This window comes from Pelobates fuscus, chromosome 13 (assembly GCF_036172605.1).
Source record: "Pelobates fuscus isolate aPelFus1 chromosome 13, aPelFus1.pri, whole genome shotgun sequence".
Classification (NCBI taxonomy): domain Eukaryota; kingdom Metazoa; phylum Chordata; class Amphibia; order Anura; family Pelobatidae; genus Pelobates; species Pelobates fuscus.
Window position 1 is genome coordinate 8,129,295 of NC_086329.1, and position 26,629 is coordinate 8,155,923.

General features: G+C 39.7%; 1 protein-coding gene across 1 annotated transcript; it reads right to left on the reverse strand.

The window, feature by feature from the left end:
• Positions 1 to 5,914: 5,914 nt before the first annotated feature.
• EHD4 (EH domain containing 4) lies at positions 5,915 to 26,629 on the reverse strand. Its single transcript, XM_063439418.1, has 6 exons — positions 26,328 to 26,629; positions 17,649 to 17,825; positions 14,723 to 14,820; positions 13,024 to 13,436; positions 7,513 to 7,677; positions 5,915 to 7,222 (listed from the first exon to the last, which is right to left on the reverse strand). Exons 1-6 carry the CDS (start codon positions 26,555 to 26,557, stop codon positions 6,686 to 6,688), a joined length of 1,620 nt encoding a protein of 539 aa, XP_063295488.1. The 5' UTR covers positions 26,558 to 26,629; the 3' UTR covers positions 5,915 to 6,685.

Below are 26,629 nucleotides of genomic sequence, written 5' to 3' on the forward strand. Positions count from 1 at the left end.
TAATCAACTTTTTTTTTTTTTTTTTTTTTTTACTTAAAAGCAAAATATATTTATAAGAAAAACTTATCTAGATTCTTTCAATCAGGTGCTGCTGTTTGAGAAAATCTAGAGTTAAACGCAGGTTGAAATATTTGAAGAGTTTTTATTCCGTGGCTGTATGTGTATTTAGAGTTGAGTCAAAACTGGCTTATTATAACAGTTCACTGGAATATTTACATAAGCCCATTTATTTCAGAAGTTAAGCTCAACTCAAAAATTTGGGAATATATTTTGTTGTCTAATCCCATGGATCCATACCCAAAGATAGGCCACACCATGCTTATGCCTACTTTCAAAGTTCTTTATAGCTGGAATAGTTGAGAAATATTAGGCTGCCATCTAGTGACATAAGCAGGTACAACCGAGGATATTAAAAAGTCAACTCATGACATTTGTATTCAAAGTGACAGTCATCTAACATTTTGATTATATATATTTAAGTAATCCTAACAGATTACTGATATTTAAGATATTACTAGGCTGTAATAAATGGAGCTATAATGAATACTTGAACTATGTGTAAGTTTTTAATTGCAGAGGTGTCTATCTTGTATCCCTGCGATCATCACAAAATGATTCGTAGACCGCAGTGATCTTATTGCTTCACGGAATGTCCTTATTTATCAGATCAGGTAAGTCCTAAAGTCTTTCATTGAGGTGTTCAGTTGTGGGATAGGATATGCAGTGACAATGTATTATAGTAAATATTCACTATAAAATAATTTACACAATTCAGTTAATTCAGATGATAACCCCCCAACAAAAGATATATGAATAAATTCTGTGTAAATTGTAATTTAGCCTATCCTCGGACAATGTGATCACATTTCATTCTGAAACAATATATTCTCAATAGGTGAAGGCACCGATGGCAAATGGTTAATTGCCCCATATACAGTCCATAGCTTGGATCCAGTACCAATACCAAACATATTCAAATCGAGGAAGTTGAAGAGAGGGTTGCACCAAAAATCCTACTCATGGACACTCATGCCCCCTTTGAAGGTGCTTCCAGCTTTTGATTTGGACCTTTATTTAACTCCAATCTGACTTTCACCATGGTACAGCATTGCTTTAGAAACAAATTTACCCTACAACCAAGGCTTATACGTATGGCCACTTGGTAATTACGGTTTCCACTGGCACAGGAAACTGGGGGATATTTAACAGCATTTGTTCTCAAATCTAGGTGAGACATTGCTCAATTACAGCAGGTTATTGCACTTTGAATGTTTTTTTCCCCCTTTTTGGGGAAAAAAAATTAAGAACCTAAATTCTGTGGAATTCACATTTGTGCAATATTGATCATTTTCATGGAAATGATTACGCAATGTAACGTATTCTGCGTTAAACAGATTATTCAGGTGACTGGAATGTCCCTTTAAATCCTCTCCTTCTGGCATAAAATTTAAAATTAACATTCAGTTTTTACTTTAGCGAATAATCCTATACATATCACTTTACTGTTGGTCTTGCAAAAAAAAAAAAAAAAAAAAAAAAAACGCCTCAACAGTTTCACAGCAACAGAAGTCAATTTAGATGTTGATGGTTTAAAAAAAAAAAAAAAAAAAAAGCCCTTATAAATACCCAGAATTCTGTACAAAATTTAAACAAAAACTATTTGGTTATAAATAAATAAAAAAAAAATGTAAATTTCAAAAAAAGAGGCAAGCCATGTTTATGAGGTACAACAGATCAATAGGTTTATTCATTTAGCAAATAATATGACAGGCTCAAAGAAGATCATTGTTAAAAATAAAAATCTATTTTTTTTTTTTAATAAGCTCATTTTCATCACAAAAATATATAAAATACAGGGTTAACAGTTAGCGCCTCTGAATGAATACATCAAGAAAAGCAATTATATATGTCAACATCTTTAATTTTTTATAAGGCGTTGAGGTTTACATAGAGACTATATTAACATATAGAACATATCAATTGGTCGATCCAATCGGCCACAGGTTTCTACAGAGCAGACGTGGCCACTTGGTCCATATTTGGCTAATGCATCTTTATACTTTCACAAGTCACAGAGTGAGGTGCTCAATGACTTCCAGTTGGATTTCCATATCTTCAACATTTTAAATGATAAAGATGGGACAATTTGATTTGAGGGGGCGGGTAGGTTGCAGAGTTTGGACCATTCATTCCAGAATGTTAGAGGACATTACAGCATTGTAAAAATAGTGCAGAAATGTCCGCATAATCTGAATGGTAGGCGAGATTCTGGGGTTTGGAAGCAGGGAAGACAGTTATGTTTTTTTGTCAAACCATTTGATAATGTAGAAGGAGGTATGGGTTCCTCATTGAGTATCACTAAACAATGCTATGGCCTTTGATTAAATAGATGTGCCATATAATATTTAAATAATTCCAGTGTGTTCGAACATGGAAGAATTGTAAACAAACCCACGTTTTCGTGATACCCGACCTTTGCTATTCATTTAAAATTAAATTGTTCAGGTTCCTAACAGCAGGGTATTCAGAGTAGTTTAGCAGAAGAGTCCAATAATTCATACCAAGTCCACTTTTGAGAAATAATCAAGATTTACACTGAAAAGTTATACATTCAAAAGTAAATCAAGGCATGGTATCCGTGTATATATTAAACACAAGAGAACACATTTGCATATCACGGTCACAGTATTCTCTATAACTCCAACTGAATGGGACCTAAACTGGTCGCCCAAATTCTACCGGCTTCAGCTGTTTGACAACACTTGAGCTAAATTTCCAAAACGTATCTGCAATTACAAGAGCAGAAGCTGGAGGGAGGTTGGTCAGCCATGTACTAGAGGACTGGGGGATGTGGTTTAATTAGAAGCCAGTGTAAATACCATGAAAAGATATTCTGGTCTTTAGAGTTATTCCTGTCTCTTAAAGTTCCTATATAGCAATTCTATAAAAAGGATATACTGGTATCGAATACATCCACAGTGAAAGGACACGGCAAACTTCACAGATTAAAGGAAACAAAGTGCTATTTCAATATTCGTTATAATTCATGTTAAGATGTCGCATTACCAAACACAATATTACGATTTTAAAAGGGAAACTAAAAAAAGTCACCAGAACCACTATAGCTTAATGTATAGTATACAGCTTAATGCAGCGGTTCTGGTGTCTATAGCCTGTCCCTGCAGGCTTTTCAATGTAAACGCTGCCTTTTCACAGAAATGGCAGCGTTTACATTGGTGCCTAGTTAACTCCTCTAGATGCAGCCACTCTCACAGCCACTAGAAGTACTTCCTATTCCAATGATGATCTCAGCCACGTTGGCAAAGTCAAGCAGGGCCAGCCACGACGAAACAGGCACGGCGTGGGAGAAAAGGCGAGTAAAATCCTCTTTTTATGGAAATCGATGGTGGGCCAGACACCTAAACATCCACTTCATGACTATAGTGTCAGGAACACATGTTTGTATTTCTGACACTATACTGTGATTAGAGGACACCGTTTAAAACATGTTAATTGATGAATTTGTTAATCCCAGTATAAACATTTAAAGGGACACTACCATAAAATGCACAATATGACCTGTATATACTGTGGCAAAATGGGGGTAAAATCTGCCCAGCATTTTGGCCTGTCAAGTCCCTGCATGTGTGCCTTGTGTTCCCCAGTTTCCTATTACAGGTTCCAGGCATCAAAACGTAAAAGTGTTTTATTTATTTGTTTGCCCCTATGTTTCGACTTATTCCCAGGGATCATGCGTAAGCCCACGTATTCTCCGATAGCGGTTTATGCAAGAGCATGCACCCCTCTTTGTCTGCGTTCCAGATCAAATAACAGAGTCCCCAAGAAAAGTTAACTTGTAATAGAACAACCAAATTTATTTATAAAATATTTTACCAGGAAAGATACATTGAGATTTCTCTCGTTTTCAAGTATGTCCTGGGAAATCAAATACAATAATTATTACACTGATCCGGCAAAAAGAAAGACCAAAAAAAATGAAAAAATCATAATCCCTGGTCACTGTAACATCTCATTCCAACTTAGTACATTGGAGAAAGACACGCTTTTATTAGACTAAATCACATTTTTTTCTCGATGGATAAACCTGCAATTTTATAAACACAACATAGAAATAGCTTATGATATACATTCACAGGAAATATTCAAGTTTAAACGGACAATGAGCTTTCACACAGAAAGTCTCCAAACCTCTTGCCTGGATGGGGGAGAACCTCACAGCACCCTGCCAAATCTCCCCACTTTATAAAGGAGAGTGGCCTTCCCATCCTCGCTCACAGCGGGCTGACCTGCATCCATTTGAATGCCAGTGATAAACATTTTGCCTGGAGACAATGCGCTCAACACAATTCTACTCCCTGTGACCATCTTATTGTCCCTAAGATTATAGCCTGTACAATAACACAGGGATTGCCACCTTAATCAGATACGACAGACAGAATACTACAAAATAAGCAAAAAAATAAAAGTGTCATACTTCTCCTGTTATATTTTGCAGCAATTTGTCTTGTGTGCTCTCTGGGCCTCTGAGGGATGTCGGCATTCTAAACCCAAGGTGGAAGGGATATTAGGAGGAGGTTAATATATTTCAATTTATTTTGCAGTTACACACCTGGGGAAGGTGGAAGGAATTCCCTGCGGTAGTGCACTGCCTCGTCTGCCTGGCAAAATATAAATAAATAAAATCTAGTTTGCCCATGATACCCAGAAGGAATGTAGAAACGCAATACCAAATACCTAAAGGATTGATGCATCACATCCATAGTATCCCATACCACAAAACACGTATTTAGAAGTGTAAAGCGGATTGCGGACCATCACTATGTGTAATTTATTAGTCTATCATTTCTGCATCTAGACATTAGGAAAAAAAAATGAAGCAAAACAGGTTAATTCTTCGGCACCCACGGCAGCGACTAATCGTTAAATTGAAAGATTTAAGCCAAAATAGTTTAGTTAGAATAATTAACAAATCATTAATTTTTTCCTCTTTTTTTGGCCTAAATAATGCAATTTTCTTATTCATCCTAACGCATTGCTTAGTTAACTCAAACAGCAGTAGACGGGCACGTGACCCATCAAGGACCAGTGAACATCTAGGCAGGCATCTCTGTACAAAACGACATTAAAATGATTCAAATCCAGTGTAACCACCATCAATGTACTTCAGATTCCACACAAGGAATGAATTATAAAAAAGAAAGGTAAAATCAGGAAGCGGCTTACTTTGTGCTATTTAACTCTATTACTCCAGTCTTTAAATAAGAAACTTTTTTCTTGCAATGACATCATTGAAGAAGAAAAAAAAAATACAATAAAAAAATACTGAAAGTCACAATTACTCATGTTTATCTTATGTAATGCTCTGATTTATTTTATTTTTTTAATTATATTATTAGATATCACCATAGAGCTCAGTCCTGGCACAGCTAAGGCATACATTGCACTGGAGCCTTCTTTAGCTTTACTCTCACTATGCTGATTGACAGGAGCAAAGGGCGGGGCTTATAACAATGACTGAACGGGGGTTCCAGGATGGTGCTAAATACATCAGAGGGGACGTCTACATTGAATTTGATTTTCCAGACCTCACACAACATATATTTGTTAAATATAGGGCTAAGTAAACAGAATGTTATAATTCCAGGGGAAGCAGTGATTTCCATTTACATGGTAACTCACATCAAACGTTTATCTATGCTTAAAAACACTGTGTGCAAAATGCTATGTAGAGAGATATGAATTGTAATCATTTGGACACAAATGAAAATTCACATTATCATTGCACTAAAACGGTTATAAAAAGGTTTCGTAAAATTATACTGCTAAATATCAATTTTTGATATGAAAACAGCACAACCTCTCAAACATTTTTTGTTTCACTATTATTAAAGCAAGTAAATAAAAACACCAACAATGTTGGTTTAAAAAAAAACAAAAAAAAAAAACAATTTGTTTCTCAACTGAGCAGAGGTCAGCATCATACAATATCTATAGCAAATTAGCCAACATCGAAGGATACACTGACTTTGCCAGATCACCGAAATGCAATGGAACGCAATATATAGACCTTGGTGACATGAAAGGCTTTTTTGACTCTGCAATGAATCTACCCTGTATTCTTTCTAAGGATTTTTCCCATTGTCCCTGCCTCCAAAAGGTTTCAAAAATCTGTCATAATCCATTTTTGGGAAGGGAGGGAGGGAGTGTGTTTTATTTCCTAACCCCTTAAAGACACAACTTTTGGAATAAAAGGGAATCATGACGGAATATTTCCGTCATCTGTCCTTAAGGGGCTATAAGCAGGATACCGCACAATTTCACCAACTCATTGAACTAGTACACATTAGTAATGTAGTTAATCCCTTGACTGGTTATAAAGAAGTATAGGCACAATCTATTTTAAATCATTTTCTTCACACATAGACATAGGAATAACTCTGTTAGTACGTGAGTATTTACAATTGTTCTATTTTCTGTGCACAAAAATAAAAATACAAAGAAATTGTATATTTTGTACTGACAAACTATAAGCCTGGAGTGGGATGATACAGAAAAGGAATTGTATCGGAGATTATTTTCAAAGGGCGTTTGCCTGGAGCCCCTTGGTTGTGGCTAATGTATTTTACAGTTGTAACATAACTCTGGATTTGCACAGTTCTGCTCTTCACTCAGAGTTCTGTTGGGCTTTCCTGTGAGATGGTGGTATCAGATGAGGTGGGAGGTCATTCGGCAACTCAAAACCTTCAAGCTTAATTTTAATAAGATGCTTTGCCAGGGCAAACTCCTCTTCATCCAACATGCCATCTTTGTCATAATCTGCCAATTTCCAGATTTTCCCCAATACACTATTTGGCAACTTTGAGTTCACCATCTCTCTCTTGGCGTTGGCTCCTGTGATCTTGCCATTGATTGGAGAGAGCATGTAGAACAGCTCATCGTATACAGGTTTGTCTTTGGCCACCACCCATTCTTCATCTTCAGCACCTTCACCAGCTCCTTCCCCATAGCCATGGCCAAACGGCCCTTCTGAAGTGCCTTCGAAAGCCCCTCCATGCACCATCTGAGATGGCATGGTGTTTTCTTCCTCTCGAATTAGACTCATTAAAGATGCAATTTTATTAGCCAACATGTTATCGACTGCTTCAATCAACTTTGGCTTCAGTCCATGGAATTTGGAGAAGTCATATATCTCCAACTGTTGCTGTAATTACAAACAAAAATGTTGTTATATTAATCACCGTTGGAGATGTAGTAAGTTATTGATGATGCCCAATATAAAATGTATCTTTTATTTAGAACTATAAACATTTGAATTGCCGAGAAGACTATATGCTTGCAAGTTCCATAATGAAACCCCGATGAGTCTATATGACACCCCCCCTCCCCCCCCCACACACAGACAGATACTTTGCAGAATACGATGATAAATCTCCGGACTACTACTTTTATAGCATTTGTTAAATCCCAGAATTGATAAATATTATATTGTACCTGCATCTTCTTCACGTCAGGGAAATCTCCAGGGGAAATGTGATGCTCACGCTGAATCAGTTTGTAAATATCAGGGAGGGTGTTGATTAGTTCCTTTTTCTTGGCCTCTTTCCCGAATACAGCGGGCATTTCTTTCTTTAGGTGACTGATGATGTAGGCGTGTACCTGTGACAAATAAAAATAAAGAAGTTTAAGAACAATTCATCATTCTTTACTTCCCCAACTTCACCCTCACTGAAGCCAACAACAAATAGTCCAAACAGGGGGCTGATTTTCTAAACATTTATTCTAGAACTATAGTGTTCCTTTAAATAAAACATTGAAAATTAGACTTAAAAAGGGTTTGTGAAGTTGAGATGGTATATCCTGGATTAGCTCCTCCATAATGAAATGTGATGGAAGCAGTAGAGCGGTCTATATGGTGACGGCAGAAAATGCGGAGTTTATAACAATGATTGACAGGGAGTCGGTATTGTTATTAGAAGGGTTATGTTTTATATAGAGCCGGCATGTTCTGCAGTATTGTAGAAGTATAAATAACAGAAAGCCTTACGCCTGGACTCAATGAGCATAGTCAGGAACCCCCGGTATGTCTATCACAGACCGCATTCCTCTGCATGCTGACCTGGTGTGGGAATTCACCTCCCCTACCTGCAGGTCTGTCATAGCTGTGTGTGAACACCATCTGCTGGATAAAGATGGCATTGCACCAAATGGATGAAAAACTGCAAGACCTGTACTTTTGTTAAAAGGTTACTCCAAGCAAAATGACCACGTCCGTGATTTGCTGTGGTCATGGTGCTGGGAGTCTGCATGTGCAGCAATTTGAGATCAACAAGTGATGCTTGCAGCCTATTACTGGCCGCCAGGCAAACCATGATCACCCCAGCAGCTGGAGGAAGGTCGAAAGGAGGTGTTGGGGACCAGCTTCTAGGATAAACTGTTTGAAAATGGCTTAATTCCCAAACCCAAGGCACTCCTTCCCCCATAACAACTTAATTGACATGAAGATATTATGGGGTGGAAAAGTTTCGATGTTTGGTATTTGCCAATTAGCAGTTGTTAGATATTAACATTCGTAGCATGGAAACTAGTGAGACAGACAGATCTATTTTAGCAGCTACTATCCCATGAGTAAAGGACTGCAACAAGTCCTGTATGACAATGAGCCCAAAATGTATACAAGAGGATATGTCACTCCAGATGTAAAAAAAAAAAAAAAAAAAAAGCATTTGAACAGCCAATATTATCTATAAAGTGTGTGTTAGTTTAAAAAGAAAACCCTCAATTGTTGTTTTTCCAGTCAGTTTTAAATTTGATAAAAATGTATAACTGCACTTACATTTAATGCAATCTATTAGCCAGCAGAGGAGGGCTATCTGCATAACATTCACTGTATAATTCTTACATTTAATGCAATCTATTAGCCAGCAGAGGAGGGCTATCTGCATAACATTCACTGTATAATTCTTACATTTAATGCAATCTATTAGCCAGCAGAGGAGGGCTATCTGCATAACATTCACTGGACAATTCTTACATTTAATGCAATCTATTAGCCAGCAGAGGAGGGCTATCTGCATAACATTCACTGGACAATTCTTACATTTAATGCAATCTATTAGCCAGCAGAGGAGGGCTATCTGCATAACATTCACTGGACAATTCTTACATTTAATGCAATCTATTAGCCAGCAGAGGAGGGCTATCTGCATAACATTCACTGGACAATTCTTACATTTGTTTTTCCCCATTTACGTTTCATGTGACCGGAATTCGTGTTCCTTATCTTTCTAGCTTCCAACAACATTTCTGTAACCTTTACATTTCCTGAGCTTAGGAGCAAGAAAACGCAAACCAAATAACAAGGCTGAAAAAAAATCATTTATTTGATGTATGCAAACTATAAACGAATAAGAATTATTTTGGCTTCATTTTTGCATTAAATATTATGCCACTGGCATAGATGGCACCATAGCATAAAATAAAATTAATGTTCGCTCCTGAACGGACTATTGCAAATGACTTCTATATAACCTTGTCCGTATCGACCACTGCAGCCCTGGTTAAAGGGACAATCCTAGCACAATAACCATAGTGGAAGTGATTATGGGGATTATACATTAACTATGTATCCAGATTTTTTTTGGCAAGTGCAGTTTCCACATTAACCTCTTAAGGACCAAACTTCTGGAATAAAAAGGGAATCATGACGTCACACATGTCATGTGTCCTTAAGGGGTTAATCAATGTTGCTAAGGGAAGGTGGATTATGATGGGGAGAGAAACTTCCAAATGGTTGGAGAAAATCTGTGTGATAGCACCCACAGACTTGGAGCACCATAACTACTACAATGATTTGTAGAGGCTACAGTGCTGTGAATGCCTCTTTTAAAGGGTTACTGCAACGGCCATGACCACTTCTGCATGTTGAAGTGGTTATGGAGCAAGGAATCTGGTTGTGCAGTGTTTCAGCTTGAAAAACTGCAGAACCCAAGTAATTAGCACTTTTAGGCCGGTGGTAGTTGCTCCCTGCGCACTCTTGACATTGGCAGCCCAGAACTGTTCGAATGTCAATTTTGTGCATATTTAATATTTGTACTCTGGCACGCTGGCAACAGAATGTTATCACCATGCAGGCAGAGGCTGCAAGGGGAGTTTGATCTAGCCCCCCATGTAGGGTTTTGTTTTGTTTTTAATTCCTCCTCCCTCCCATCACTATTCCCTCCTCTTGCCGGCTCTGAGCACTTCTCTAGGAGCGTTCTCTAGGAGAAGCCTTTGATTGGACAACGTGCTGGCTGCCGTGATGTCAGGAGTGGGCACAGAAAGCAGCGAATTAAGGCAAGTTAAACTTCTTTAAAAACTAATAATGGAGCGATTGGGAAACCTTAAAAGAATAATGCATTATTTATCTACATAAAAAATAATAATACATTTAAAAAAATAATTTCTAAGGGTTGGAGTAACTTTTTAATAGTTCGCTCTTGCGGTTTCAGTGTAAAAGGAGACTTCTGAGGTTCCTTTATATGTATTACTAAAGAGATGATCGTACAGCAGAAATGCAAATAGTTTTATTATGACAAAGCGCATTCTGAACATCTCTGGTATTTCACACACTATGGATAATGTGGAATGTTTAAGGCAGTAAATATTGTGAGTGCCTTGTTCTAATTAGCACTGCAGGTCCGTAACTTGCACCAAGATGTCACTTTCTGTGGCACATCTGAATTGGCTCGTCCAAAAAAAAAAAGAACCAATTTTTGTTTACAAACAAAATTCAGCCAAGCTTTTGCGAATTTTATCTTCTCAAATGTTTAAAAATGGAAGAGTTGGGGAGAGTAGAGCTACCCGCCACTTCCTTCCCCAAATCCCTCAGGCTATGGGACTGAGGGGGAATTTGCTTATTTTGGGGGGTCCGGTGCAGGCGTCCCATATGCCCCTCACCCACTGCCAGTGGGTGAGGGCTTAATTAGGGAGGAGGCGGAGAACAGAACTCCCTGGATTGTAGGACTGGGTGATGCCATATTTTAACCCCTTACCTCCCGGCAATGGATGAGGCCTATAGGTGTGCCTGCAGAAAGTATCCCCACTAAACTAAGTAACCCTAGATTCCTACGAGCCATAGGTTTGGGGTAATAGCTCTCTCCTTGTAATTAGACAAACAGAAAAATGAAAAAGATCAATTGCATGTTCTCTTTTCATTTATTATGTTCAGAATTCAAACTGTTCATGCTTCATTCTGAGAAATGAACCAGTTGCCCTAAAAATTGACGAATTCTCATTCATCTGAATAATTAATGCACAAATCTAGTGAGAACTTCAATTAAATACAAACAAAACCCTCGCTACAACCCATCAGCTGCTAAACTCCAAAAAAACAGAATTAACTCTGTAGAGAATGAAGAAAAATAATCAACACTTCAAACAAACATCTTGTTATCTTGAAGGTAAAGTGGAAAGATAGATAGAGGCATTGCTTGCAGAACATTCTTCAAATATCATAAAGTCTGTTTATAGAGAGTAACATGGCGACACAGACAACAGCTTCCCTTATCCTGAACTGTTAAGGACCAGACAGCCTCTGCTTACTGGCAAAACACAACTAAAAGCAAACGACAGCATAAGAGGTGAACACAAAGGGCAGAAATGTGGGCGTTCAAAGCTTCAAACTGGATTTAATGCAGTGGAAAGACTGGCTTCCCAGGTTTCCAGAGCCAAATATGTCACAAGGACTACAACAGGAAATCTATGTCCTGGCTTAATAATAGGGGTTACAAAAAACACATAATAAATGGATCCTTCGCATGAAACCCTCAAGAATAAACAAGATCTTTATTTACTGAATGAAATTAGAAAATCATTCCAGGGAAGGAATTGTGTAAAGTTTGCCAGTTCTCTCTAATCTTACTTCCTGATTCTGAACTGCAGTAAAACAAGCTCAAATACTGAAAGAACCATGGATTAGCATTATCAACGAGGATAGCTCCAGAATTGCCATATTGGTAAAGAAGAGGGACCTTAAACATCTACTTGGTTCTAGTGAAAGAGGGCAGCTATCAATGGCTGATATATCCGAGAAGAGAGAGAGAAGGCGTAGGGAGGTTTGCTGGCCTCAAAAATATTAGAAGAAGAAAGCGTGTAAAAGGAGAACTATACTCCAAATAATGAAAGCAACTACCATCGGACAAAGACCAGAGCAAAGGCACACATCAAAACCAAAAGTGGACTGGAGTGAAAACATCCAAAAGCAAGGGTGGACTTTTAGCAACACTAGTCTCTGGCCAGAGGGCTGTAGAAGGCACTGAAGACCGAGCTGACACTAAGCATTCAGGACAAGTCATTCAAAGTATTCATCCACAAAGCGCAGCTTCGTTATGGGGGCCCACTAGTGCAGCCCAAATGTATTCAAAGAGCATCTAAAGTAGCATTGAGGACAAGTCACCCCGCGGGGAAGTCCTTGCACTGGATGTAACTGTACGTGCACCATGAACCCGTTACCCACACTGTTACATTCCCCTCACTCTGAACTTTGAATGGTGAGATGAAAATGTTTTACATTTATTTAATCCACGTTGGACTAGCACAAGTTTTATTCACTTTGTGAATCACCTTTTCCCTCAAACTTTTGTTTTATGTTATGTTAATGTTCATAACCTCTAGCAATTTTCTGACTTTAACATAAAAATTCTATTCCGTTCAATAATATGAACATTCTTTGTATGAAGATCTATCACAGATACGGTGTACGCAAGTGAATTCTGCAGGATAAACTAACATGTATATACACAAAGAAAAACACATAATACACAGGAAAAGGGCAGATTTCTCTGAAAATACAGTGTTTACATGAGAAAGGCTGCAGGGAGCTATAGTTCTCACCTGAACAACCTCATTAAGCTGAAGTTGTTCAGGTGACTATAGTGTCCCTTTAACCCCTTAAGGACACATGAACCACAGAATATGAGGAGGTGGTCTACATCTGTATTAGCCTAGATTAATTTCGGCACTTACCTTTGCAAGACGAGCTCGTTTGATAAGGTCATTGAGTTTTCGCAGGGCAGCATTGCGTGGGAGGCTCTGGATATCGCGAAACAAGTCCTGAGCTTCCATTTCAAAGAGTTTTCGGTTCTCTGTGTTCTGTAGTGGCTTTGACCAGAAGGAACCAATGTAGACACGAACCACCTCTGGAGTGTTAATTACTTTTCCTAATGACCACATGAGCGCACCGTAGACCCTCATGAGCTGCTGAGTGTCTACCTGGTCCGCCTTGTTAAGTACAACTCGGATCTTATCATCCTGACCTCGAAAAGCTTTAATAGCTTCTGAAAACTCGTCAGATATGTCCAGTTTGTGGGCATCAAACAGAAGAATTATTCTATCCACACGTTCTGCAAACCATGACAAAACCTGGCTGAAATCATAACCTAAGGACAAAAAAAAAAAAAAAACAACATTTTTATATGAGGAATATGTACGTTCAGACATGAAAACCAAGTTTCCCCTTAACTGCCCCTTTAGGAGTTCCCTTTTATTCACAATTTTTATTAAATACAGCTAGATTTCCCAATTTTGTGAAAAGAAGTAGTCACTTGTAGACTCTGTCCGTTCTTTTGTTCTGTGTAACGTTCCAGTGAACTCCCATCTAACAGGAAGTCCCAAATTATCAACTGGTCATACTGCCAAATGGAGAACATTTTCTATTTTAAAATTAAGAGTGAACTTGTTAGCATGGAGCCACTTGGCTTAAATACAACATAAAGCAGTTCACATACAGTAGATGTAGAAGGAAAATAATTTATTTGTAAAACCGCGCACACACCATATCTATATTCAATTCCCAAAATACTAATAGGATGTCAAAATCATGTAGGCAGATTGTTAGACACAGTAAAAACAGGCTCCAGGTGAAAATTCAGTCATCTGTAATGGTGTCTGGAGTTAGTTCTGTTGCACTTGCGCCTACTATGTAACCATTTCATAATAATGTGCATTCTGTGCAAGCAGGGCTCTCCAGCTTCGTCTCAGGCTGATCACCGATTCCAGATGGTGGCCAAATAGGAAATAAATCAGATCCAATTATACAGGAAAGAAATATTCATTATGGTTAAACTCCCACATTAATTATTCTGGTGTACCCTGCGCACATCATTTTAAGATGACTTTAACTTATTCTCATCCTGATTTTGCATTATGGAGATTAATAGGAGTTATATCTGAAAACCTATTCATACAGTGTTGGTTTGTATCACAGTTAGAAGTTAAGTAGCTTGATCGGGGTCATAGCAAAAAATAAATGTCACCATGTTACATAAACTTCCTCTTTCCTACCAAAAAACAAACAAAAAACTCCCTTATCTTTGCAACACAGACTCAATACTATTAAGGCAAGCAAACAGTTCTTTGAATTGTGTTCTGTGGTTTGAGCCTTATTTCATTTTACATTTTATTATTCCTTTCTCACCAACTCAAAATGTGAAGCAAGGTATTCTTTAGACGTTCCATAATTACAGCTGTAAACACAGTCACTCAATGTAAAGAAAAATCATTTCAATTAAAATAAATAAATGCAAAAATCAATCGTGCCAGATCAGCACTCAAGTGTGTGCATATTATTTATCCATATATACACACACACACACAAAAAATATTAATAAGTTTGCAAATACTATGAGGTAGCAATATTAGGATCAGCACACCCCTCTTTTCATACCTCTGCTGATGCGTTGTTTTTCTCCAGATAGAATTCCAGGGGAGTCAATAATGCTGATACTTTTCAATACCTGGTTGGGCAGTTGCGAGCACATGAACCTGTAAACAAGCATTAAATAAAAACCGGTTATTAGCACAATATTATTATATGGCACTGCCCAACGTTCAATGCTGCAGAGGTTTGTGTAGGTCAGAAAAGATCCATAGAACTCAATAAAAGATTTCACAATGAAGAATACAATAAGGAAATGTTCCTATATATTTACTGGCCAGTTAGGTGACATGCCTGTTAACCCGCTATGGAACAGAAACATGGAATAATGAGAAATTCCCCAAACCCAGACATTTTATTTACAGGGACATTGTAAGTACCACAAGCTGATTGTTGTGGATACGGTGCAAGCCAACACTGGGTGCACTGCCTCCTAGAAAAATCCTAGAATGGTAAAGCACTGCCTTGCTGCAATCAGTATTATATGGAATTTCCTTCCACAACCTAGCTACAAAACACGACAGAAATCAGAGTGACTACACCCAAACACTCCTTGCACCATAACCGCTGCAATAAGCAGAGAATCAAAAATCTACACTGTGGCATGGTAACCACATCTTTGGAATCAGTTGGTAATGGGGCCTGGAGTCCAGTGGCACGGTCAATCCATTCAGTGTTATCAACTCATTAGTCAACACTCTCAGCCAATCACAGGGAATCATTGCTGCTCACTTCGCTCTATTGAATCTCTATATTGTGACAATCAAAGAATTTATTTTGATACTTTTTTGACAAACAGACACGGCCTGTACCAATGTGTAAAATATGTCAATCATTGGTGGCTGAGCATATAGCTGGCATCCCTCTCCCCCCCAAACCCCCACATCCCCAAATAATGCAGTGCCACTCACCAATGACAAACATCTGCCTAGAATTTGTGACCCCCATTCTAATCTAGGGACGTGCAGCAGTCCTGTTCATTTGCAGAGGATTGACCATACTTGAGAACTAGAGACCAGCTAAATTTACCTTTCCTGGTAAAATACTTTGATATTATTTTGTTTTTATATTCTATTCTTTGCTGCAGGTATAGAATACATATATAATGACCGGACGATGAACACATCATTCCTTTAACAGAGGAACACAGGTTCACTTTAATCATAACCATTTAACAACTTTAAAGAACGCTGGATGTTTATTGGACTGGTATCTTTTTAGGTTTCAATTAAAAATTCAAATAGAGAATGTAAAGTGTAAGATAAAGCAGAAATGTGTTTCATCTAAATATACACAATGAAAAGAAAACGCGTTTGCTCTGTAGTGCTGTAGGAGGGGCGCAATCAGGACCTTGACAAACAGGTAAAACAAGCATTGGGAATCTTAAGCAAACTGACAACAAAAATGGTCCCTCCGTGACCTCTCCTGCTAGGTTCATTCCTGGAATTGGCAAATAATGGAATTTCTTCTTAACCTTTGTATACCTGCTGGAATGTAACCCTCTCCCGTCCTACATTAGTTTGGTAAGATATTTACAAAAAAGTGCAATAGTATGGACTGCAAAATATTACTTAAGAAAGCAGTACATACATTTCCTTTATGGACTGATGGACAGATTTGATCTCTGACAATAAGAGGGGGAAGAAAAAAAAAAAAAAAACACCCGGTAGTTTTTACTTTTCTCATTATCCTGCATTCGGACAGACCGTTGACCTGGGGCCAAAACAAGAAATCCTGCCCATGGGAAAACATACTTCACGGACATGCTTCAAAGAATATCTATATATGGTCTGTTTTACACATAAATTACGTTTTCATTTAAGGTACACGTTTGAGGTTTGCAGCATTTTACCAGCCAGGTATGTAAGCGGGATTTTACGTATAGAATTTTTCAGAATGTAAGGTAGGTTTGGGGTTGTCATTCAGAATTTGCGGGTCACACGTTTAAGACCCATGTTGTTACAGTAGGCATCTCAGTAGGACGTGTAACATGATTTATGAAGAATACAAGAAAGGCAGATTAAAAGGATCAGCAAACAAAGGTGAGACTGGCTAAAAAGAATTACAAAAATAAATAAAAGGCAGAGACATGGGCAGCACAAATTCTTCAGGTTTCTTCATAATAGGGATTAGGAACACAAACATCTAGGGAAAGCATTGGATTGGATGAGATCACCAAGGAGCTGGGGTGGGGCCAGACACTAACCTGGCCAATCAGCATCTCCTCAGAGTTTCACTGAATCAAGGCATCTCTGTGAGGAAAGTTCATTATCTCCATGCAGTCACAGTGTGCAGCACTGCCCCAGGAAGCACCTATCTGAGGAGTGGCCACTGGAGGTATCACTAGGCTTTAATATAAACACTGCATTTTCTCTGAAACAAACAGTGTTTACAGCAAAAAGTCTGAAGGGAACAAATACAATAAGCTGTAGTTGTTCTGGTGACTACAGTGTCCCTCTAAGTAAAGCTTCAGCTTTCATGTTATTGGATTCAGGATGATAGCTTATTACGTAACTAAATCAGGAAAGAAGAGGGTCCAGTCTTGTTTGTCCCTTGACGGTCAATGGACCGGCAGGAGGTACAGAGCTGCTCTCTCTCGCTTTATGTCTAACAAAAAGCAGGAGAAGAGGCAGGGGAGCTCGAAGATTTCAGAACACAAAACCCTTCCCTTCTCATAATGTCCGACGACAACAGACAATATAGTTGCCTTATCTAATTTGATAAAATAACCGTGAGAATCAATTGTAGGAAATGTGTCAGCAACTATGTGACAGAGTATAGATATTTGTGGAAATGGTCTGAATGGACAATAATGTCCAATGTATCAAATAATGTATAGACCTTCAATAATACGTTGAAATTGCTAAGAATTACCAGCTACGGTAAAACACTACATGCAAATCTTTGTTATGAGAAATGAGAGGGTGATATTCACCTGTTCAGAAAGGCATTTCCAAAGCTATTTAGTTTGCGAAATGGCTTTTTAGGGTCCACTACCAACGCGTTTCCAGGTATACTCCCTTCCTTGTCCCCATACATTACAGCAATAAACGAGTCTGTGGTTGGCTCCGGTCCTATCCGCATTCCAGGAAAATCCTGCTCCAGCAAATATCTGAAAATGAAGAAGATGTTCATTAAAATTAGAACTGCTTTTTAACAATAAATAATGTTCAAGTGTGGCATATGTTACCCATGCTAATATATTTTCCTTAAAAAAAAAAAAAAAAAAAAACAACAAAAAAACAAGAAACCTGTGAAACATTGTGCAAATAACCCATGGCTACAATAATTGTCTTTCAAAGGGCACTTTATAATATTTGTTTCAAAACACAAGGTTTGACGTTACTGAAGTTACCTATGCCCGGACTCCCAGTTGGAGGGTTAAAGATCGGCTTATAGGAGATGTCCATACCATATAGACCAGAATGGAAGACTCCGGATTACTGGAGCCACTTTCAGGCCAGGGAAGAGTTTGCTTGGAGAGGACATTTCTTTTTCCGAAGTTTAAAAGCGAGGATCTTTTTTTGTATTTATATTCATGTTATACATTATCTATATAATGTATTAAAAGTGGTGAGGTTAATTCCTGCCCCTTATGTCTCTTTAAAGCTAAACATTCACTTACATGGCTTTCATCAAGCTATTACAAATTGATAAAGTTCGGATTACATTTCCAAACAAATTAATTAGATCCCATGGGGCATTGTATAGGTCCCAAAACCTGCAGTGCCAAGGACAGCCATCACCAGGCTTCCAGACCTTGCAGTAATATAGAACAGTTCATGAATTAACCACAATGAACACCTTGGAGTCAACCAACTGAAAATGGGACATCTAGTGCAATCAACAGAAATTAATGACTTCTGTAAGATACCCTAGTGCCCACGTCAGTCTCAGCTGGAGGTTTTATTAAATATATATGGTGCAAGGTTTTATAATAAATACTTTATTTTTTATTTTCTGTAAATCCACCAATAAAATGCTTAATATATAATTAAAAAAAAAAATGAGACTGGATATTGGAGTAAAAGAATTTAACTTCTATAGCAGCCAATGCAAAATCTAGCTTGTCAAGTTAGCCATGCATGATGCTACTCTGAAACCAACATTGTTTAGCCACTCACACAGCCCCCATCACACATTCATATAGGACGTGGAGCTGGAGAGAAACCAAGCTTCCTCTGAATACTATGCATCTAAAAAGGAGGATACAGTGACATTTACAGACAGCTACACCAATAGCCAAGCATTACCAGGATACAATGAAATAAATGATTTACAATAATGTTGCTTGTTGTTGATTTCACTAATAATAATTTGTAGCTGGATTGTTCCAATAATGGGCTGTGTTGTATGTATACGCAGAGTTTAGAATCTCAGTTAACTGGTTAGTGTGGAATTTCTACTTTAAATCGAGAATAAAACATTGAACTTTTTTTTTTTTTACCTTCTGTCTACGATTGTTAAATCAATGGCAACAGGTCACCATAAGGACATGTGGAACTTGCACCAAGAATTTGGCCCCGGTCAGTAAGGGGGACACAACATGTGTCTTAGTGTGTCTATAAAATGTATGAGTGTATCCAAAGGATATCAAGTCTTCAGCCAAGGGACTTGCTTTGTGCCATTTACTAACCAGAGTGGCATGGACACAGTTAATACCCTTTGTTATTCACACAGCATTAAAAGTAGGGAAAAGACTGGCTGGGAATAGCGCCACGATAGCAAATATTACTTCCAAACATGTCTATCTGGTACCCACACAAAGTATACTCATATGCTGCACAAATCAATGATTACATACCCCAAATATTACAAAATAAATAGGTTACGTAAATTGGGTAATCCAATTTATACACGCAAGATAATTAGAACACACACACACACGGGAACCTCGGAACTAGAACTTAACCCCTTAAGGACACATGATGGAAATATTCCGTCATGATTCCCTTTTCCCCCTCGAATCTGTGTCCTTAAGGGGTTCCGTTCCAGAAGGCTGTTTGAGTGCAGAGTTGTTCAAAAACCAAATCAAAAGTTTCCATAAGAATTAATGTAAAATTAGATTAATCCATTCCAGACCCCCAAAAGTACAGTATTTTAACACCCATTTTACAGTTTAACAATACCTTAAATGCATAAAATCATACAGAAAATAAATAAACACAATGTAAATTAAGTAAAAACGTCGCTTTACCTGTCTAGTGCTAGGAGGTCGATGCATCAAACCAACAAGGTTCCAAAGTGGTACCATTGAGGTTAGTGCTGTGTGATTTTGTTCTAATACTGACATTTTTTTTCTCAAATATTTTGAATACCAAAGCATTCCAGAACCGAGGTTCCACTGTATATACAATTTTTATTAATTTATTGCTGTCCGTTTAAGTGTAACCTCAAACAGTCCCATGTAATGCCTGATTTCCCCCGTACTTGTGTATAAGAAGACATGCTGCTCTGCTTAAATTTGCATTTTGGGGTTTCACAGCTCCAGCAATCACATGGGAGTTGGGGGGGGGGGTAGGGATTTTTCTTCAGTTTGGTATAAATACACTTACACACAAACTTTATAACCTGCGGTCACAAATACAATTTCATTATTTTTTCACTTGATAAATTAACCGGTTGCATATTATTGGCAGGAATCGCCCAGAATTGAATTATAGCTGTTCTTGTAACAGAAACTGCTGTTATGACTCCAGCACGCCCTAAACGTGAGCTTGCCTATAATTAAATTGCAGAACGTAACATTATAATTTTGGCAAAGTGTAAAACCAGACCATTTAGTCTTGCTTATAAAACAGTCCACGACGATTAGACTCCACCATTAGTACAATGCTGTAACCTACAACGTGTTCACATATAGGGGAATATGAGCCATTCCCAGCCCCTCCTCAGCTACAGATTACGCGACACAACGTTCTTATCAAATCCCATTCCCCAAACAGAGGCTTTAACATCCAAAAGAAAACACTAATAATACACTTTAACTGGTTACATTCTTTGTATAAACAAATATAAACTAAGCTGGGTGTTTTTTAAAAATAAAAAGTATATAGAAAAGAAGGCAAATCGTGCCTAAATATTGTTTTAATAAACACAATCATGTATGCAGCAACTAATGTGTCAGAAAGAGGAATATTCAAACAGATACATGCTCTGCATTTTTTTTTTCTTCTCACCACTTCTCACCCAGGTTCCCCTAAATATATAGCATGCTCCTCCAGATATTTGAGATTCTCACTCAAGTACCTCTTCATTCCCTTTACATTTTTCCTATAGCTGCTTCTCTCGGTTAACTCTTTTAGCCATCACCTTCATATTTTCCCTGCTATCCTTTGTCTCAAATCCCCACGGTATCCTTTGGATCAGGGTTCCTCAAACTGCGGCCCCCAGATGTTGCTGAACTACAACTCCCATGATTCTCTGGTTATCTATGTAATTCAAAGAATCATGGGAGTTGTAGTTCAGCAACATCTGGGGGGCCGGAGTTTGAGGACCCCTGCTTTAGATTGTAAGCTCTAGGGCAATCTAGCTATGCACTTTGTATAAAAGTGCTTAAATGTCTAGTTTTCAGCTTACAGGCAGGGCTCTCTCTACCCTCTTGTATTTGTCTGTGTATATTGTACATTCTCCACTAATTGTACAGTGCTGCGGAATCTGTTGGCGCTTTTTAAATGCCAGTAATAAATAAACAAACAAGTAAGGAAAAGAGGAAAGTAAAACAAGAGGAAGATGAAAATATTAATGTGTTTATTCCTATGAAACAGTATATAAAGACAGCTCTATTGGTGAGTGAACACACCCCTGTGTATCATTACAAGTTAAACCCTTATCTGGAGGAATTCTACTGAACTGATCATTGAGATCACTATCCTATGCAGACAGGAACTCTGTCACATGCACATCAGCAGTTATTCCATCAACACCCAGTCACCCAGACCACCCTTTCAGTGAAGTAGTCGTGGTGCAGTGGTTCTGTCCTTTTAACCCCATAATGTAAAACATGAATTTTATTTTTTAGCAAGTGGAATGTTTCGATTGCAGGGTTAAATCTACCTCTAATGTTGCGTCAGGTGGGCAGCACCTATATGACCATCACTGCATCCAACTATTGAATACATTTCCTGCCACCAAAACACCACATTTGAAGTCCCTGCATTTACTGCAAATCCCAATTTGGAGGTTTCTCCAGAGGGATTCACTCTAGAAAGTAACAGATACAGATTAGCCGATTCTAGATGTCTCGCTGTAGTCATTGGGAGGTGAATACAGACGTTAATATCGGACTGTCCCTTACCTGGAAATTACATTTAATCAAAGAGTGAAAATCCCGAATAGACTGTCAGGAGCCAAATAAAGAGTTTAGAAAAATGAGAGACAGGGAGCTAAGATGGATAAAGGTTTAAATGATTTCTATATTAAATCTTAATTTTTCGAAGCTCATGCACATATTTGTTGAGTAAGCATAGTATTAAAAATCCTGGAAAGTGATGGTTCCCCTTTAAACTCTTGCCACAAATGTATTTATATGAGCAGGAGGCAGTAAAGTGCTTAAAGCACCCTCCTGCTAAGACATGTCCCTGTGAGCACCAGGACAATAATCTATCATTATGCAATGAGTTGTGGTTGGAGTGTCCTTTAATACATTTGTCTTTCACAAATAAAGTAAGCAAACACGAATGTAGAAAAAACACTGTCAGAAACATTTCAAAGGATTCCCATCACCATCGTGGAACTGACACAGCAATGTTAACTTTTAAACTTGTTTGTTTGTTTTTAAAACCAATTACTATCAGTAGCAGCACGGTTTTCAAGCGTAAAGCTGTGGGGGCACCAATTACACTTCAAATATAACTTTATTTGGGGGTTTCCTTAACCCCTTAATGACACAACTTCTGGAATAAAAGGGAATCATGACGGAATATATCCGTTGTCTGTCCTTAAGGGGTTAAATCAAAATAAAATGATAAATAGGGGGAGAAGGGGTCGGAATCCTTTCTCTCCACGCCTTTTGATAATATACAGAGCAGTCAGCTGATCTATATTATCTCTGAGCTAAAAATAACAGCAAACTATGACTGTGAAACACGTTAGGTTCGGATTCTGCACCTCCCCTCCTTTACAGGGTCACGCACTGCCTTACTGAGTTTAGTAAGTAGCAAGTGCTTATCCCACATTTAGCCCCCGAGACGCCTCCTCAATAAAAACACTTCCTTGCTTCTGTGGTCAACACATAACTGTAAAAGTAAAGTATTTGGATGTGTAATGCAAGGCGTGACATTAGCACGGCCGATAAGATTTTTAGAGCAATCACATTAAAAGGAGTTAAAAGAGGGAGAAGGAGGAAACCGCCCACTATCCAATCCAATCCACCATAGCGGTTAATAACACTGCTGCACAGCACTAAACTACAAATCCCATAAACCTCTGCCGAGCATGGAGTTTTTTTAGAATAGGTTCAGCACTTCCTCTGTCTAGTTTGGCTGCAGCCTGTAGCCTGTAATGTCCCTTTAACTCTGAAGATCAGATCTTGGCCCTGGAAGGGATGTTTCATGCTAAAACCGGTTTACCTTACAAAAGTCAAAATAAATTCATTTCTAAAAGCAGAATAAGAAACAGTGGATAGGCCGGTTTTGCTCCTGCGGAGTGAAATTATTACATGACTCTGCCTATACAAGGACACAGGGAAAAAGAAAGGGGACAAAAAACAGAGCCCCCCTCCATATCAGGACCACCAGCCCGATCATCAGAACGTACAGACACAAATGGGGTATACTTATTAAAACACACAAGGTTTCAGTACTACAAGAAACCAACGGGGAGTTTGGATCAGGACTGGAAGACCAAGAGGTGGTATGACGCCGTCACTGGTCTCAGTTAATATCCCTCCATTTAATATTTTTGGATAAACTTTTCAAATGGTGACATGTTAGAAACACGTTCCAAATGATTCATCTACAGAAGTCACCACTAAAGTCTATATGGATTTTGTAGAGAAATTCTTTGAAGTTTGTTTTCTCACAGATTGTGTTCTTTTCAAATGCCAAAAAAATATATTTAGAGGCCTCTGTACCCATCAACATCCATGTGACACAGCAGGAACCATAACCTGACAGTAATCTAGAATTTCCAGCTCAGTAAGTGGTGAATAGGACTGTACGACATAAACGTGGACATCCGCTGTTACCCTGGGACTGGAGACGTGTTTTTAATAGACGAAAATCAGTTTTAGTAAGTGTTCCACAGCTTTCTCCTGTTGATGAATATATATTATCAATACTAAATTGTTCTTATGAATGTGATTAGCATCCACCCTTCCGGACCTACCTGAGTAACTTTGTATTCTCGTCAGTGATATTTTATAATTCTAGTATTTTACTACATTCCTCATGGTCTACCCCCTGAAAGTGATCCCACACTGTATAAAATAATGTTCTCTTCAGAAAAGTTTTCCAGTGAACTCCATACATTCTACACAAGTAATATGGATCCAACACGTGCTCAAGACATGTTACTTTATGGATTTACACAAGCCTTGTGGTCCTACCTGTAAAAGCAATTAGACCCTTTAAGCTTATGGTACACCTGCTCCGAATGACTGGTCCTAACTGATGACATTATTCATGGATTGCCCCAGTGATCTCACCTGATAAAATGATCCCACAGCAGTTGTTACATGTGGTAGGTGCCCCTCAGGTAAGTCCCCTGTCAGTGTGCCCAGAGCAGTGTGTGACCCCCTCCCCCGTAAGATTGACTTGTTGTACCCAGTGTAGTGTGTCCCCTGTCGGTGAGCCCCACGCAGTGTCGGTATACCAGTTGCTGTACCGGATGATGGTGGTGTACCCAGTGTTGTGTGTCAGTGTACCCGGCACAGCATGTCCCCAGTCGGTGTACCCGGTTCAGTGTGTTGGTGTACCCTTTGCTGTCTGTGTCGGTGTACCCTGCGCTGTAACTGATGGTATTTTTTCCGGCGCTGTGTGTGTCGGTGTATATTAAAATAATATTAGGAAGTACTACTTTACTGAGAGGGTAGTGGATGCATGGAATAGCCTTCCAGCTGAAGTGGTAGAGGTTAAGACAGTAAAGGAGTTTAAGCATGCGTGGGATAGGCATAAGGCTATCCTAACTATAAGATAAGGCCAGGGAATAATGAAAGTATTTAGAAAATTGGGCAGACTAGATGGGCCAAATGGTTCTTATCTGCCGTCACATATTCTATGTTTCTATGTTACCCAGTGCTGTACCTGATGAAGGTGGTTTTCCTTGCGCTGTGTGTGTGTCGGTGTACCCAGTAAGTGGCGGTCAGTGTACCCGGGGCTGTGTGCGTCAGTATACGCTGTGTGTCGGTGTACCCGGGGCTGTGTGCGTCAGTATACGCTGTGTGTCGGTGTACCCGGGGCTGTGTGCGTCAGTATACGCTGTGTGTCGGTGTACCCGGGGCTGTGTGCGTCAGTATACGCTGTGTGTCGGTGTACCCGGGGCTGTGTGCGTCAGTATACGCTGTGTGTCGGTGTACCCGGGGCTGTGTGCGTCAGTATACGCTGTGTGTCGGTGTACCCGGGGCTGTGTGTCGGTGTACCCGGGGCTGTGTGCGTCAGTATACGCTGTGTGTCGGTGTACCCGGGGCTGTGTGCGTCAGTATACGCTGTGTGTCGGTGTACCCGGGGCTGTGTGCGTCAGTATACTCTGTACTGTGTGTGTCGGTATGCCGTCTGTGCGTCGGTGTGCCCGGTGCTGTACCTGATGATGGTGGTCTTCCCGGTGCTGTGTGTGTGTCAGTGTACCCGGTGCTGTGTGTCGGTGTACCCGGTGCTGTACCAGATGATGGTGGTCTTCCCAGTGCTGTGTGTGTGTCTGTGTACCCGGTGCTGTACCTGATGAAGGTGGTCTTCCCGGTGCTGTGTGTGTGTCAGTGTACTTTGTGCTGTGTGTCGGTGTACCCGGTGCTGTACCTGATGAAGGTGGTGTACCTAGAGCTGTATGTCAGTATACGCTGTGTGTCGGTGTACTCTGTGCTGTACCTGATGAAGGTGGTCTTCCTGGTGCTGTGTGTGTCAGTATACCCGGTGCTGTGTGTTAGATACCCGGTATCTGGTGCTGTACCTGATGAAGGTGGTTTTCCCGGTGCTGTGTGTCAGTATACTCTGTGTGTTGGTGTCGGGGTACCCGGTGCTGTGTATATTTGGTGCTGTGTGTCGGTGTCAGTATACTCTGTGTGTTGGTATCGGGGTACCCGGTGCTGTGTATATTTGGTGCTGTGTGTCGGTGTCAGTATACTCTGTGTGTTGGTGTCGGGGTACCCGGTGCTGTGTGTCAGTATACTCTGTGTGTTGGTGTCGGGGTACCCGGTGCTGTGTGTCAGTATACTCTGTGTGTTGGTGTCGGGGTACCCGGTGCTGTGTGTCAGTATACTCTGTGTGTTGGTGTCGGGGTACCCGGTGCTGTGTGTCAGTATACTCTGTGTGTTGGTGTCGGGGTACCCGGTGCTGTGTGTCAGTATACTCTGTGTGTTGGTGTCGGGGTACCCGGTGCTGTGTGTCAGTATACTCTGTGTGTTGGTGTCGGGGTACCCGGCGCTGTGTGTTGGTGTCGGTCGGTATACTCGGTGCCGTACCTGATGAAGGTGGTCTTCCCGGTGCTGTACTGTCCCACCAGCAGGACCATGGGCAGGTTTGTGAAGTCGGCCTCCTCCAGGGCCGGGGAGTGGAAGTCATGGAATCGGTAATGTTCCTCCAGCGGCAGCAGCTTCCCCGAATAGAGCGACTGCAGCCCGCCCGTCACCGTCTGCAGCACATCCTGCGGGCCGGCCGCCGCACCGCTCTCCCTCCCCAGCCAGCTGAACATCGCGGCACCCGGGCCGGGCGGACAGGGACAGGGGGGTAACAGAGAGATCACCCGGGCCGGGCGGACAGGGAC